This window comes from Erigeron canadensis, chromosome 8 (assembly GCF_010389155.1).
Source record: "Erigeron canadensis isolate Cc75 chromosome 8, C_canadensis_v1, whole genome shotgun sequence".
NCBI classification, from domain to species: domain Eukaryota; kingdom Viridiplantae; phylum Streptophyta; class Magnoliopsida; order Asterales; family Asteraceae; genus Erigeron; species Erigeron canadensis.
The window spans coordinates 36,476,936-36,494,306 of NC_057768.1; the positions used below are offsets into that span (position 1 = coordinate 36,476,936).

At 32.5% G+C, this 17,371-nt stretch overlaps 2 protein-coding genes across 2 annotated transcripts; both read right to left on the reverse strand.

Annotated features, from left to right (window-relative positions):
* Window positions 1–1,246: 1,246 nt before the first annotated feature.
* LOC122609704 (kinesin-like protein KIN-12F) lies at window positions 1,247–7,350 on the reverse strand. The gene is made up of 16 exons (XM_043782651.1): window positions 6,976–7,350; window positions 6,721–6,855; window positions 6,228–6,311; window positions 6,009–6,134; window positions 5,866–5,925; window positions 5,723–5,776; window positions 5,522–5,614; window positions 5,298–5,393; window positions 4,955–5,103; window positions 4,662–4,811; window positions 4,382–4,511; window positions 3,381–4,295; window positions 3,213–3,299; window positions 3,036–3,125; window positions 2,170–2,937; window positions 1,247–1,755 (listed from the first exon to the last, which is right to left on the reverse strand). Exons 1-16 carry the CDS (start codon window positions 7,243–7,245, stop codon window positions 1,516–1,518), a joined length of 3,447 nt encoding a protein of 1,148 aa, XP_043638586.1. The 5' UTR covers window positions 7,246–7,350; the 3' UTR covers window positions 1,247–1,515.
* An 8,000-nt stretch (window positions 7,351–15,350) lies between these two features.
* LOC122610739 (protein TRACHEARY ELEMENT DIFFERENTIATION-RELATED 7A-like) lies at window positions 15,351–15,815 on the reverse strand. Its single transcript, XM_043783700.1, has one exon. The coding sequence runs from the start codon at window positions 15,813–15,815 to the stop codon at window positions 15,351–15,353; it is 465 nt and encodes a 154-aa protein (XP_043639635.1).
* Between the last annotated feature and the right edge of the window lie 1,556 nt (window positions 15,816–17,371).

The window sequence follows — 17,371 nt, forward strand, 5'->3', positions numbered from 1 at the left end:
ATAAACAATCAGTATATTTAACACGAGTTTAAATTTGTCATACAAAAACATATGACAAGATTAACATTGCAAATGAGTAAAAAATAAGGGAATTCATAGATTAATGGCTATATAGTGAAGTTGATTAAATATGTTTCAACTTATAAATTCAACTAAGATAAACATTGCAAATGAGTAAAAAATAAGGGAATTCATAGATTAATGGCTATATAGAGAAGTTGATTAAATATGTTTCAGCTTATAAATTCAACTTATCTTTTATTAGTATTGTTTAGTGTCCAGATATCATGATTTCTTTATAAAATGTTTTAGGTTAGAATCTTATTCAATAAACATCTTATGAATGATTAACAAATAAATGGCCATGAAAATAACTCGGCTAAATTACATACATTTAAATCAAATATTTTTTTCTTTGGGTAATTTGAACAAAAAAAAAAGACCGCAATTCGTTATCTATTTTGGTTTTGTAAATTACTCGTATTATCGTATATACAAGAACAATACACAATCTCCCAAGTAGTAGGACATACAAAAATGAAATGTATATTGTGATATCTTTACTCAAAGCTAGAGAGAGTGTTTTTAAAAGACATAAAATGTTGATACAAAAGGCTCAAATTGTTTTTGAAATACTTTAAGGTTTGGAAATATGGCTGAAGCTGGAATTGAAATTTGTAATTGATAGCTCCAGATTTAGTTGGATCTTTCGTTTTGTGCAACGATATTTAACAACTTAGTTAGAACTTGCATAAACCGATAAAATGATATTACAAATATTAGATTTAAATGTGTTGGTATAATTATGGGGTTTGCTAAATACAGCCTTTAGGGCTGAGTTTAAGGTGCATAAATTATTTGTACATTTACCATAAAAATCAAATAGTAAACTTTTAATATGAAATGTACAAGTTTTTTCATGCACGTTAATTATTTAAGTAGTATGTTTGGTTTGTTTTATGACTTTTTCCGGATAATCTCTTTTATCAATTCAGGAGTATACTTTTCTTCATAACCTTGAGCTATTTCAAAACAAAAGTAACTTAAAAGTCTAAAAAGCTTTTCATAAGTGGTTACTAAATCTCAATGAACTTGAGGACGATGAATATTTCACCACTTATATTAAAGATCCGGCCGGCACTTTATGGTTTACACTAAAACCATGTATGTATCACCACCATAATAATATACAGATTGGCGGATAGAAATACACCAGTGATTTATTTCAAAAAAGGAACCATGAAAATGATCATATCTAAAAACATCATCGCAATATGAATGTATATCAAAACAGAAGATTAATCCAATACATGTTGCTTAAAAGTAACAGAACAATAAACAAGCTCCTGTTGTAAACCACTATTGGTGGTTGCCAAGAACAAACAATGATGAATCTAAATCTGGTTCATAATCTTGAAAAAGACAACAAATGAGAAGCCAACAAGAATGATGCAAGTATGCATTCCTGGAGTCGAGAATAGAGCCTTGTTTCCAATAATGAAGACGACGGTGAGCTTAATAATGGTCTTGGTATATTGCTCCAAATTCGGCCCTCCAAGCCTGATCATCGTCATCGTTGTCATGGGCTTTAACATCCGAGTCTTCCCTGTACAAAGGTCTCAATGCAGAGTCAGGCAATCGACTCCCAGCAAGATATTCTTTCATCGTAATCATTTCCATCTTGTGCTTTCTTTTTTGTTTCTCCACTTGCTTCTTTAACTTGTCATTTTCTTCCTGGATATTAGTCACGTTTTCCTGCATAAAAATATACCAAAAACATGTTAAATGCCAACTGACAGAAAGTGTTGCAAGTCATTGACTTTCTGAAACATTGTTTTTCAGACTGTTTTGGAACACAAATCACATATGGAAAGATAAACGTTAAGTGTTGATGTGGCAAAATGGTCAAGTAAGTCGAGTTGGGTAATGGGAATAAAGTCAAAAGTAGTGTATAAAGTATTGACATATATCAACTATAATAGAACCTAGTAATAATAATAATATGATACGAACCCATCCCATAATAGGCTCGTATCATGCCACAAGCTAGGTGTAGAACTCACTCCCAAAAGCTAGCTCAAAGGAGGAGGGGACACCTTGACTTATAAACCACCAACCAATCCCATACTTGGCCGATGTGGGATCATATCATAATATTGCAAGTAGTACCTGTGCAACAGAAGCAGCTTCCTCTGCTTCTCTCAGCCTAACAAGAAGTTCACCGGCAGCATGAACAGCTTCAGCTGTATCTCTAAGTTGAATTTTAAGACTTCTATTCTCCTTTTTCAACAGCTCTCTTTCTTTTTCTCTCTCAACTCTCAAAACCGAAAGTTCTGCAGCTAGAGACTTTGAAAACCGCTTACCATGACCTTTAGCTCCAGCTTTAGCAGCTGCCCTCTTCACCTCGGCTATGCCTTCCAAAATTAACCGATGCTTCTCAGCCAATTCATTGTACTTTTCTTGCAAGTCAGCATAATGCTCCACCATTTTACCATGTCCATGGATGGATCTCATGAGTGCATCATCTAATTCTTCGGTACATTTCTTCTCCAATCTTAACTCCATCTCCACCTTTTCAGCACGGCGGCGGTTTGCCTCAAGGTCGACTCTTAATTCGTCAGTCAAACAAATCCATTCACTCTCCATTTCCATCCATCTTTCCCTTTCTTTTTGAAGTTCTTCAGCACTTTCATTTCCTTTCAGATATGCACCGCTTTTTCTTAGTTGGAGGGATTGTGACAAAAGAGAGGATGATCTTAACCTATCCATTGATTTGTTTGTGGAGAGTTCTGAAGGTGACTGAAGTTTGCTTCTTAACATTTTGATTTCTTGGAGAAGTGATTCCTTTTCAGTAGTATCAAAAGGCATGGTTTGGTAATCCTGACTTATTTCACATTTTTCTTTTATGAGCTCCGCTTCTTCATTCCATCTTAGAAGCTGTACAAATATCATAAGCGTAGTGTTTAGAGCAATGAGAGTAAAATCTGAACCGCTAAACATGTTGTATTTAACAATTTAATGAGCAGTAAACTGACCTTTGCTTCAGTGTTACGTGATACATTCCCATTTCTGAGCTCATCAAGTGGTGATCTTTCACTTTCTTTCTCTTGTTTGTATTGCAATACCTGGAAGATGAAGCTAAGAATTAGAATTCCTGAATATTGTATTAGGTTGCTTGAAAGTTGAAAACATATTTTTTTTAAAAATCTCACCAAATTATTCAACTTCTCAATCTCTGCTGCTTGTTCTGTGCATAGATTTTCAAGATCTTTCATTTTCTTCATGGTTTCTGCAGAAACCTGACACAGAATACAATTTATATTTAATAATGCACACTTCAAAAAATAATCAAAATGCATTAGTAAAAAATTTATGCTTACTTCATTTGAGTTTTCTGGAATATTCTTTCCTACAATCCATGTCTTAAAGCTATCTTGGACATCGCTAGAAGTTCTTTGCTGGCAAGAAGAACAGATATATGTGCTCTTTGATGACCCATCTGTAGATGTTTGAACAGATGCATCCTTTGTGTTGGTGGCCAAGTGATCAAACGATAAGGCAACCAATGACTTATTTAAGACAGAGTTCCGCTGATGGTTGTCAATAATATCTAGACCTCTTTGAAGGCTAGCAGCCAGAGATTCAGTGGGACCTCCAAATAATTTGCTTGATCGTAAGGAGGATCTGATTTGATCACTAATTTTTACTGGTTCATGTGATGCATTTGAGCTGAACTTCAAACTGTCCGCCACATTATACTGACCGGTTGACAAATGACTTGATGAAAAAACCATGCTTTTTTGTATAACATTCCCAACTTTTGGGGATTCGGATAGTATAGGACCACTGAATGCATCAGAAGGCCTGCCTGCACTGATGAAAAGACTATCAAGAGCATTTGTAGATGCAACTGTATTATGAATATTAAGGTCGATTTCAGGTTCTTCTGAATCAACTTCATTTTCGCTTTCTTCCTGACAACTTGCATATTGTTCACTTGCTAAGTCACCGTCACCACCCATTGAGAAAAAGCGTGTGCCTCTGCTTTCAGAGGTTTCTTGAACTTCCTCATCACATGAAGTATCTAACATATCAAGCTGGAGACGCAAGTCTCTAACATCATGTTCATCAATATTCACTTCTTCCTTCACATCAGTGTCTATTTGTGGGAGGATCAATGAACGATTAAGGCTTACTCTCAAAAGATTCAAGCTTTGGCGTACACTTCCATTTTTATAATTCGTGTTAGATCCAATGGAGTAACTAGCATCCGTTTTTGCTCTTATCAGCTCTTCCTGGAATGATAACATTGAAACCCCATTTACTCATTATTAAACAAACCAAAAGTAGATATCTTATTATGTAGATAACAACACTATACCTTCAGTACACGAATTTGATCACTGAGGTCATTCACATCATCTTCAGTTATTTCATTTACGACTGGATTATTGTGTATCAGTTTTGCCCGGTGTCCAAATCTAAGTGTGCTAATTGTTTCACCAGAACACCTATATTTCCAAGAAAGTGATACAAGTGAGTGTTTGCATCCCATAATTTAACACAATTAACTCATGCCATCTTTTTTTATCTCAGTAGGCATTCAAAGAGCACCTGAAAGATCAATTTAATGATATGGGATAAAGGGCTAGTGAACGTACTTGTCATCTGGGGAGATGGCACATATAACAGTAAGCTTTGAGTTTCCCCCTAGTGATTCTCTCAGCAAATGTGTCAGACAGGAACTGTTATAGGGGATGTCCTTAGCTTGTTCAGTCTGGTTTGTCCCAGCAAGCAAGTTAACCAAGTTTCTGCACAATGTAAAATGGGTAATTATGCTAAAGTTATAATTGAGATACTAAGTATATATAAAGTTGTAATATTAAAGAAACGCTGAAAGTTCCGTAATATCATAAAAATTGAGAAAGGAGAGGGAGTCCTAAATATTACATACCCAAGTTGTGATATGGACTTTCTCACAAACTCTCCTTCCCTGACACACTCTCTGCCAGCATCATTGGCTTTGTTCTTCTCGAGTCCAGCTAGATCCACAAGGGTAATCCTGCTTGTTTTGGAACTACCAAAATGCTTTGAAGCGGTACCCTGATAAATTACAGTTTGATGGCAAAGATTCAGACACTTAATACATATAAAAGCATCAAATAGGATAACTCAGACGCTTGTAACAACGCATGTTTAGAAGGCGATTGGATGGTCCCTTCAAATAATTTAAGTTCAATTAAATATCATCATACATAGATAACAAGAAGCCAATTCACTATTAACATTCATATTACCTTGCACCAAGACTCTATGACGCATGTAAACACAATATGAGATCTTGAACTTTTAGAGTTTATGCTTGTTGCTCCAACCTTTTTATTGGAGAGTCCCTGCATAACAAGCAATTTAGATGAAGTCAAATACTTATCATAGTTTAAAGAAACACCAGTAACCTTAAATTATAATGAGTGAAAGACCAACAACTTGATCCAGATCAAAGATTAATTTTGCAGCTTACCTTGATCAAAATTTGAGTAACATCCTCGTAGCCGGTCACGTATTCCTCACTCAGATTTTCAACATAAAACCCATGTTTAGCATCATCTTTTATCTGCAAGAATGTAGATTGTTGCATTATAATCACAAACAAAAAGTAGACAGAATACAAGAAGTTGAGTAACATGCATCAGTACACCAAAATTAAGAAAGTAATATCCACCTCTAGATTTCTCTGTGTTGGATCCAGCAAATCACCAATTTGCTCATTGTATATCTGCAAAGAAAATTCATTGACATCAAGCTTATCATCTAGAAATGAAACTAAAAGAACAAGACAGATAAAAGCAGCCACAAAGAACCAACCTCGAGAAAAGAACAACGACACTGATAATTAATTTGTTTCCCTTCTGCTTGGTCTTGTACCTGCAATGAGTATCACAATATCAATCATCATTATTACTATACCTTTTTCTGAACAAAACAATAATGAAGGTACGATTGCTTACTCGTTGAATTTCAGAAAACAGCATCTGGAAGATGCGGGGAACGATCCCTTGATTACCACTGGCTGATTGATCTTCAACCATTGCGCTTGGTGGACCCCACAATGTGTAAGTTTTCCCACTTCCAGTCTGCAAAGAACATTAACAACCATTAGAGATATGTCCAACTAAAAAGTTTTTCAGTGTTACGAAATGGTCAAATACTCAAATGCATATGAATACCTGGCCGTAAGTTAAGATCGATGTGTTGAAACCCGCCATCGCACTCTTTACCATGGATACACCGATCGCTTGAAATGCATCCTCCTATTATAACACCAAACAGCTTAAGATTTCAGCAATTCTTCTGTACTCATCAGTTAACCAATTAAGAAACAAGCACCAAAAACATGTTATCTCTCACTCTCAAACGGTATCTTGTAAGTTATATATCTGTACATTTTTATCTTACAATACACAGATATATTCAAAACCATAACAAATGCACTATTTTCTAATGGTTGGCCAAACTCTATTTTCTAATGATGCACATCCGATAAGCTCCCCCAAAACGCAATTCCGAACACTCATCAAAAACTAATATAAACAGATCACTCATTCATATAATTAATCAAAATCCAATACCATATACTATAGTGTATCAAGCACAAATTAAAAATAACACAATTAACGAATCATTATAAAAAAAATAAAAAAAATCAGCAATTGTACAGACCTGAGTAGACTTCGAATCGAGAACTGCATCCAAAGTAAACTTCCGATCCCCAACGGATACCGAATCCTCAGAAAGTTTCCTGACTGTATAATCCCCCCTCTCATGAGAATTAGGAGGTCTAATCCTTGCTATAACCTAATATCAAACAATTTGGTCAAATCTCAAACTTTTTATTTCAATTATAACTTCTATAAGTACATAAAATAATGCAAATATATAAATATATTATATAATTTCAGATTTTTGGAATTAAACCTTAACATGTGGATCTGCAGGGAAAGCAACGTCTTGAATTTGATTAGTTTCAGAAACCGAGATCGGTTCCTTCACAACGGAAGGCTGTTCGTCGAGCTGAACGTTAGGTGAAACGTTTTCAGAGTTGAATCTAGATAGCTTAGGGTTTGGACTCATCTTATGTTTATTAGATCCAGATTTAGGAAGTAGTTTTCGAAGAGATGAAATCGAAAGATTTCCAGATGAGGATGACGATCTGTGTCTTGAGATCTCCGAGTTTGATGATTTCATAATTATTTGTGTCGAATTGATAAAAATGATTTCAGTGTGTGTATGTGTGTGTGTGCGCTGAGGAGCGTTTTTGAGTTTGAATTTGAAAAGTGGGGGAAGAAATTAAGAAACAGAAATGAAAAGGATAAAAAAAGAATCTGAAATGTCTTCAGCGTATTTAACCTATTTTTTGGTTTTGCTCAGAAGGTATAATGTACCGTATGTAACATATAGATATATAAAAAATTGTGTTTTTGTAGTTTAGTTTTTATACGAGAAATTAAATATAAGACTGTTAAATATATGAAAAAATATCTTCCATGTTTTATTTTTTAATACATAAGAATGACACTCAATCATTCATTTAAAATATTAAAAGATTAATAAATAAAAGGTTTTTGCTTAAATTTGGTGTCTAACCGACACACGCTCACTTTTTTCTTTTTATATACAAGGTATCATTTATGTTAATAGAATCTTTATTAATATCATCAACTTTTGGTTATTACTTAAAATAGTATGAGTAACTTTTGAGGTTATAGTTATTAGTGTACGTGTTATTTGTGTGTATTTTTACAAGAAGCGGTTAGAGGGTTCTTAATGGAGGTTGAGTCGACAGGGTGGAAGGGAGCGACCTCGGCGTCATTGGGTCTTCCCATTACAAGGTTGGTGTCGTTTGCATGTGGACTTGTCGAAATCGTTTGGTCGACGCTTGAAAAATAGTGGAGTGATTGGGTTGTAGTTTGTTCACTCCATTTTCTAATTTATAATTTAGGGAAAAATGCATAAAAAGGTAACATTTTTATCCAAAATTCCTAATAAGGGGAACCTATTTAGGTTTCGTCTATTAAAAGGATTTCATTTTTAAAAAAATTCCAATAAAGGTAATGTCGTTAATTTTCATCGTTAGTCGTCCGTTAAATCTTACATTATCGTGCCATCTCATTAAAAGAATCCACGTATGCATCTGACCTGTATATACTATGTATATGTAGTATGCATATATACTTGCATCTCCATCTATCTTCATCAACACCAAGCTTTCTTTTACCCATAAAAATGTTTTCAAAATAGACTCCATGACAGGTAAAATCATCGAAAAATTATCATCATCAAATTATTCTAGATCTTCTCATTTTTCCACTTATGTGTACAAACAAAAAAACACCAAAACACCATAACATAAAATTTTCTAATTACCATGATGAGAATCAAACTAAAACAAAATCATTATATATATACATATACATATTTATGTATTATAAATTTATGAATTTTTATTTATAGATATTGTAATTTGCTCTTAGAAATAAACTTGGGGTAGCCAAAATAACCTCCGCCAATGTAAAATTAGTCTCATCTCATAGGTCAGTCAGAATAGCTCTCACATGGTGGCTGAGTTGAAGGCTGGTGGCGGCGATGGTAAAGTGAAGGCTGCTCGACTTGCTTGTGGTAAAGGTAAGTGGTGAATGTACGGTGGTGGTGTTGATATATGAGAGAGATGGTACAAATTTGGAATGTACGGTGGCAGTGCGAAAATGGGGACGGCGGATGGCGATGAACGGGAGTGGTGATTGTGCGTCATGGATTTTAATTTCAAAGAATATTATGATTGAAAGTAAAATTTACAACCAAAAGATGAAAAGATTAACAATTAAATGAATTTGGATGGATGGTTGAGAGAAGTTCATTTGAAGAATGTATGTATTATTAGATTGAAAATCTAGATAATGGAAAAGAAACATACTTTTGGGAAAGAATATAAAAATATATTTTATATATTTTAGTGACGTGACAATCTACGTAGTACTTAACGTTTGACTAACGATAAAAGCTAACGATATTACCTTTATTGAGAACTTTTTAGAAATATAATCCTTTTAATAGACGAAAACAAAATGGGTTTCCCTTATTATAAATTTTGGATAAAAATGTTACCCTTTTATGGATTTTTCCCTATAATTTATTACCCCATTATAATTGTATGTATGGATACAAATTTTCAAAGAGTAAATATGTGTGTGTATACTAGAAATGTGACAATACTCGGAAGATGGTGTTAATATAATATTATATTGTTTAATAAATTGTAATAAAGTCTTTATTTATATATTTTGTTTTAGTTTTTATTAAATTATGTTATTATGTATTTTGATCAAGTCATATTACAACCGAAGTATACATTTTTTGGTAGTATTTTATTTACAGATATTGTAATTTTTTTTCTTTTTTTATCAATTTGAATAAAGCTTTTATTTTAGTTTTTTAAATTTGTTATGTTTTTGATAATAAATTATATGTGTTATATTTTAAATGTTTTTGATAACATAAAAATATCGTGTGATGTACTTATTGTTACGGATATTATGTAATTATTGAGTGATGTTATTTGGTGCTGATGTGGCGCTAATATGGTCCCACCATCTAGTGTGGTGGTGTGTAACATTACAAATACTCTTACACTATGTTCTTGAGTTATATTTTAAAGGAAAAAAATTGAAATAATGAAATGAGAAAATAAGAGATATAATCCTTTCAAATCATCCCAAATATGGGAGGAAAATTTTTAAAACAAAAAACAACTAAAAAATCATTTCAAATCATATCAATTCATTTCCTTTATATCATTAAAAAAAAACTCAAGAACTCAATTCATACAAAAATCATTTGGATTAATTTATTTTCCTACCTAAAAAAAAATCAAGAACATAGTGTTAGATCAAATACACAATATGTTTAAAGAAAAAAGAATATGTGTGTGTATGTAACTTGTTTTCTGCTACTATTGTAGGAAATAAACTCTGTTTTGGTTCATTGTATGTAAGTTTATCTTAAAACCAAACAAATAGTGTAAGAAATCGGTCGGTGACTAATGTGGCACCACAAATATTAGCATTTAGCAGATTATTTACACGTTTCGTTCAATTTAGCAGGTTACTTATGTACAATGAACAAAAACAAAGTTTATCTTCTACAATAATAGCTAAAGACAGGTTAAATATACACACAAATTCTTAAATGTATGTTTAAATATGTCATACCAAATTAAGCATGGCCTACTCATGCCTTCAAGTTTATCAATTAGAAATGAAAAAGATACGACATAAATATTTGGATAAATTTTAAAAGTTAATTAAACAATGTTTACAATAAAAAAAAACTTCTTGATAGTCCGTATAACAGGGTGGATAATGAAAATACAGAAAATAGTCAAATACCTTTGTATTTTAGCCTTTTAGCTTTTATCCCCTTAAAAAACAATTTTTGAAAAAGGACCGTTGTGCTTTGAATTTAATGTTGACGTGTTTATTGTGATTTACTATCATGTCCTTGATAGTTAATATAAAGATATCTTATTTTTATAGTCGTTGTGAGTTTTTGATTTCAGGCCGGCCCAAAGTATCGCTAAAGCCCAACCAAAAATTCTTCCAATGGTAAGTTGGTAACAATGTAACACTTTGTCATTGTGTAACTCGACCAACATTATTGATTTACATTAGAAAAAATTTAAAAAATTTACATTTATAAACAGTTTACTAATAAATAAATTGGCAAAATTTAGTTAAAAACGGAGGCTTCTCTAGTTTTATCCATAAGTCTTATGTTTGATTCATTGGAGTGACAAGTCTAGGTGAGATTTTTTTTTTTTTTGAATTATGTAGTTGAGTTTTTTTTTTAACTTTCCTGGTCTAGTTTGCATGTTACCATACGTCCAAATATTAAATGTTAAAATAAATACTTATAAACTAACATAATGGTCGTTTATGTGACGTTACCTAATGAATTAAGAGAAAAAAATCGATCAAGTGTTGAACAAATTTGATGTTTGGTAGAGTATTAAATAATCTACTTATGTGCCTAGTATTTGTGTTTCTCTTCTTTTAGCAATGGTTTTAATGATTATGCTTTAATTATTATGTACGTTTATAGTTCTAGTAAAGAATTCATGATGAGACTTTTTGGTTGGAGTTTAAAAGTCTATCATCTTTAAATACTAGCTTCTTTTAAAATGATAGTACTTGATTTAAAATGCTCGAGCTCTAAAAAGATTTTAAAAAAAAGTTCGTATTATAAGGATTGAAAAAAAAAAAGAGAGAGAAAAAAAACTCATGCTCCTAGATTCAGTCCCAAATTCTAGCTCTAGCTCAAAGCCTCTAATCAAAATTTCAACTTGAAGTTTGCGTGCCAAACAATCCCGATATATTGGTTTTATTAAGATCAAATTCTTTCTTATAGTTGATGAAATGAATAACAAGTAGGGCTTTTTATATCGTGCCTAGAGATTATCATGATTGATCATTTTCATTGTAATATATATATATATATATACGAGCATGGTACCCGGGCAATGCGGCGGCGATGACATTAGTTGCGATGTGATGGCGTCGACGGATGGTGATGGCGTCAGCGTTAAGTGGTGTAGGAAATTGATATAAAGATATTTGAAATTAGGGATAGTGAATATATCTTTTAAAAGATTATGGAATGATTGTGTAATTTAATTAATTAAGAGTAAAATGGTGATTTCGCATGTCCTGAAATTGTAAACTTTTCAACATAGGGGTATAATATTTATATAGTAGTATAGAAGTATAGATATAGAAGTATATATATATATATATATATATTATATATATATACTAAAAACCTATGTACATGTACAAGTACTTTATGCGTGAAATGTACAAGCCTTTAAAGTAAATACTATTTTCAACTAAATTTCGTTTTAAACCCCTAAAACTTAACCAAATTTTGTTTTAACCCCTAAAATTTCAATTTTTTAACTTTTTTACCCCACATCAAAGTTTTCGCTTTCATTTTCGACTTTTGATGACACTAAATTTTTAGGTTCTCATGTTTTTATCAAACAACTTTCACGTAGTTACGGGTTTACTTATAAACATTTGGTTTTTGATTATTTTCATTTAAGTACTTTATGCATGGAATGTACAAGCTTTAACGTTATGCGTAGAATGTACAAACTATTATAGCAACATAATAAGTTTTACCATTTTCATTTTAACCTCCTAAACTTTCTATTATTTAACTTTTGCCCTGTATTAAAGTTTTCGTTTTTATTTTCTTGACACTGAATTTTTTGGGTTCTCATGTTTTCATCAAATAACTTTCACATGGTTACGATTTTACTTTTTAAACATTTGGTTTTAACTATTTTCATCCATTTTTTTTATATATAACGTTTTTAAATTTGTCCCACATCAAAGTTTTCATTTTTATTTTCTTGACACTAAATGTTTGGATTCTCATTTATAATATACTAAAAAGCTATATGAATTTACAAGTACGTTATGTGTGGAACGTACAACTATACAAGTTTTCTATTTTTCAACTTTTGCCCCACATTAAAGTTTTTGATTTTATTTTTTGATACTAAATTTTTGGATTCTCATGTTTTCATCAAATAACTTTCACCTGGTTACGATTTTACTTTTGAAAATTTGGTTTTGACTATTTTTATTCGTCTTTTTATATACATAGCGTTTTTAAATTTGCCCCACATCAAAGTTTTCGTTTTTATTTTCTTGACACTGAATTTTGGGATTCTCATGTTTTCATTAAATAACTTTCACATGGTTACGATTTTACTTTTTTCGTGTAGAAAGCATATCCCGCGGCAACGCGCGGGTACTATAGCTAGTATATATATATATATATTAAGTTGTTTTAGTAATTTTATGGAAGTTAAAGTTTAGAAACTGTTTTATATATTATAAAATATTAGCTTCGAGGTGCCCAGATCATTTGGGATTAGGATAGAGGTATTTTACCGGCATCATATGGCTCATACAAGGTGTGTCAATGGGTATCCAATTGCAATATCGGGGTTAGGGTTCCCTCCATTACTATAAAATATTAGCTTATTATCCGCTTATAATAATGTTGGAATTTTATGATTTTTGAGATAGGAAAACTTTTAAAGAATAAAAACTATTACGGAGTATTATAATTATATGAACAGTCACAATATATTATTTAATTATAAACTACACATCCAAAACTAACTTTGATACCGAAAAAGGTTTTATTTTAAACAACAAAGCAACATTTATTTTAATATTTTCAAACTTTCAAACCACAATTATAATGCAAATCAAATAATGTTTTTAGCGGTAATAACTTGCACATATTATATTTATAGAGTTATATTGAATTTATTTTTTGAATTGATTCGTGGAATGAATATATACTTAAGAAAAAAATACAAATGATATTCTTTTATGAGTAAAGTCAGGTATATCAATATATCATAGAGCTTTTGGGTTAAACAAATCAAAACAAAAACAAATTTTCGCTGTTTTCACCATGACCTTTGAGCCTGAAAGATTGGTCATAACACCACACGCATCATAACATTGGCCATTAAAGAAGATTTTATATGACACGTACAGATACGATAATTGTACTTAGTAAACTAATAATAGGACTTGAAAGCAACTTAATATAGGTAACGGTTAATTCACTACTTTTTAACATGGTGTTCGCATTAGGTTGACCCGTCACATGTCTATGCATTTCATAAAAGTCTTTGTCTAAAATGTTGAATTATTGTTGTTGTGGTTTGGTTTCTTGTAGTTCTCGATAAGTTCAAATATGTGTATCCAACGTCCACTAGATTATCTATTTATCTCAAAACTAAAGTCATCTAATAAATCCAGTTTCCATTTTCCATCTATATTGGATGCTAAGATATGTTTCGTCCGTGATAGTCAAGTTCATCAGTACTACGTAATCTAAATACCAAATCTTTAATTAGTGTAATCATTTTAATTATTTACGAAATGGCCTGTTGATTATAAACAAGCGTATAAGTTATTGTTTTTTTAAAAGTATAAATTATTCGTGAATATCTCTTCTCTTATATTATTAAAATAAAGTTGTATGATGTTATTTTATTTTAAAAAACACTTCTTAATGTATAATCTTGATATTTTTATGACATCAAAAATTTTAAATCTAAAAGTTGACAAAATAAAAAAGAAAAATAAAAACTTATTTTAAGATATTATGACTTTAAAATATTTTTAATAATGGGTGCTACTACTTACACACCGGCAACTGTTGATCTACACACCGGTCATACGGCTTGTTTTATGTAGTACTCCCCGTTTTGGTGATGAAAACGGTCCGTATGAAGTAAAACGGGGTAAAAAACGGTGAGTAAATAACTTTGCATTGTTGCACTGACATGTCAGAGATTGACACGTCATAATCAACAATATGGTGGATATGATTTAAAACGGCGAGTTTTATATAAATGAGTCAAATACATAAAGTTCCCCTATATTTTCAAGGAATTATCACTTATTACCCTTCTTTGTTAAGATTTTGTATTATCTATCCTTACTATACTAAAAGTGTAACATAACTGTCACCTCTTTTAACTCCGTTTAATTTTCCATCAATAGGTGTCTTGCATTATCCATATGCTGTAAAACGGGGTATTTTAATTAGTTGAAAAGCTTATTATAAATTTGTATAACGGTGAAATTTAGTTTTTTCCTTTAATTTCCTTAATAATGTACGAAATCGTTGATATGAGCGTGTAGATGATACAAAGCTAATTATAAGTTTTTTTTAAAAAAAAATTTAATAATTGTAAAATACATGATATGTTAACATAAAAATCTCTTTGTATTAACTGATACATTTATTATATAAGTTTAGTTTAAGTTTTTTTAAAAAAATTTTAATAATTGTAAAGTACTTGATATAGTAACATAAAAAACTCTTTCTAACCTCACGGCATAAGGTATTCACCTCCTGACAATCCCCTGTATCAACTGATACATTTGACATAATGAATGTATATCTTAAAAGAATTTTACCGCATTTCACATTTTCACTTATGGGAAATAACTTATTAACACAATTATTTTTCAAACACAACCATAAATAATAAACCAAACACATATTAAACGGACCATTAAAACACAAAATATTACATAATACACCCATCATTATAGTTTCCTAGCCATTAAAACATAAAATATTACATGATACACACATTGTCATTGTTCTTAGCCATTAAGACCCAAAATATTACATAATAAACACATAGTTTCTAAAAAATACTCATAACACAGTCCTAAAAAGTTCGCATAACATCAAATACATCCAAGTTCATCACCAGGGCTCTCTGACGGGGTAGTAAAATCAGGATTGAGTGGAACAGTATGCTCAAAACCCTCAGGTGAAGCAACAGGCTCAAAACCGGGTGGAGCATAGGGAGTCGGTAGATCACTGAGAGTAGGACTACTCACAAAAGTAGAAGACTGAGGTGGAACAATATGCCCAGGACTCGGAGGTGGAGCAGTAGTAGTCGCAGGTGGATCATCATAAGCCTGATAAAGAAATGGAGAACTAAGAGTAGGAAAACCCGACGGTGAAGCAACAAAAGTAGGCATATCTGAGGGAGGAGTAGGCATATTTGGGGGAGGAGTGGGACCAACAGTATGTGATGGAGCAGTAGTAGCACGAGGACTGGGAGGTGGTGTCATCGGGTATGGACCATCTGGCCCCGGGGCTAGTAAACGACACATCCATAGTATACGAGCATGTGTCGTGGTCATCATCTGCTCCAGACTAACCACAACGTGCTCCACACTCCCGAGTCGAGATGCTAGATGCTGAAGCTCACGTGTGGTGTCTTCAGGGAGTTGGGCAACCTAATAGTAGCGTCGCGGGCGATATGGTGGGGGGGTCCACCTGATGGCCGGCATCTCTATCGTGCTGAGGCCTCACAGGCACCTACTCAATCCGTACTCCTGGAAATGGCGCTGGCATGCCCAACGGCTCCGGTCCCTGCCACGGTAGTGTGCCCTGCTCGTACATCAACCTGGAGGTGAAGGCCCAATAGGCCTATGAGATATCAAATGAGTGCGAAGGCCCACTAGGCCCATTCGAGTAAAAGATGGTGCATATACAACCTATTTGACCCATTTATATAAATGATAAACATAATTTGGCTCACTTAGCCCATTCGAGTGAAAGTCAAGCACATACAACCCATTTGGCCCATGAGATATCAAACGATGTGGATCTTTTGAATTTACATACTTATATCCATATATACATACACACGACTAACATGAGATATGAAACGAGTATGTAGGCCCAATAGGCCCTTAAGTAGTAAAGACGAGCACATATAATCCATTTGACCTGTTTCTACAAATGATGAATATAATTTGGCCCAATAGGCCGATTCGAGTGAAAAACAAGCACATACAACCCATTTGGCCCATGAGTTATCAAACGATGTGGATATTTTGGAAATTACATACATATATCCATATATACATACACACGGCTCACATGAGATATGAAACAAGTATGTAGGCCCAATAGGCCTATGAGATATCAAACGAGTGTGAAGGCCCACTAGGCCCATTCGAGTAAAAGATGTGCATATACAACCTATTTGACCAATTTATACAAATGATAAACATAATTTGGCCCATAAGGCCCAATAGGCCCATTTGAGAAGCATATTGACCCGTAGCATATCAAATTTATTTAATTTTTTTTTATATATAAAAAATGTTACTTTTTATGTCGTTTTATATAATATGGACTAGCAACCATAAATATTATCCGTTTTATAATATATGGATAATAATGAGACATCTATTGATTTACTTTTTATGTCATTTATCTAATACGGAACGTATTATATTAGCCAGGTAAAATACTCTCCGTTTTATAGTATATGGTTAATTATGGGACACCTATTGATGGGGTTAACGTGGGGATGGTAAGTGATTGATATTAAAAAATATTAAGAAAGAGGGACCATAAGTGATAAATAGTGAAAACTTTTGTTAAAAAATAAAATATCCACCGTTTTAAAATGTAACGATCCGTATTACTTTTTTAATATATGTTGAAATTGAGGTGTTAGGCTCTGACATGTCAGTGCAACAATGTAGAGTTATTTAAACACCGTTTTTCCCCCCATTTTACTTTATACAGGGCGTTTTGGACACTAAAACGGGGAGTTATACATGAAACGGGCGTATGAGCGGTGTGTGGATGAACAGTAAACGGTGTGTAAATAGGCACTCCCTTAATAAATTATCATGGAAGGTTTATATTAAAGTGTGAAATAAATTTGTATCAAAATATG

Excerpts from the sequence above, each read along its gene's own strand:
- LOC122610739 (XM_043783700.1), bottom strand. The coding sequence starts at position 15,815 with ATGACCACGACACATGCTCGTATACTATGGATGTGTCGTTTACTAGCC.
- LOC122609704 (XM_043782651.1), bottom strand. The coding sequence starts at position 7,245 with ATGAAATCATCAAACTCGGAGATCTCAAGACACAGATCGTCATCCTCA. Across the intron at positions 5,926-6,008 it reads TGTTTTCTGAAATTCAACGA|GTACAAGACCAAGCAGAAGG; the intron begins GTAAGCAATCGT and ends TACTCATTGCAG. Across the intron at positions 5,777-5,865 it reads GTCGTTGTTCTTTTCTCGAG|ATATACAATGAGCAAATTGG; the intron begins GTTGGTTCTTTG and ends TTTTCTTTGCAG.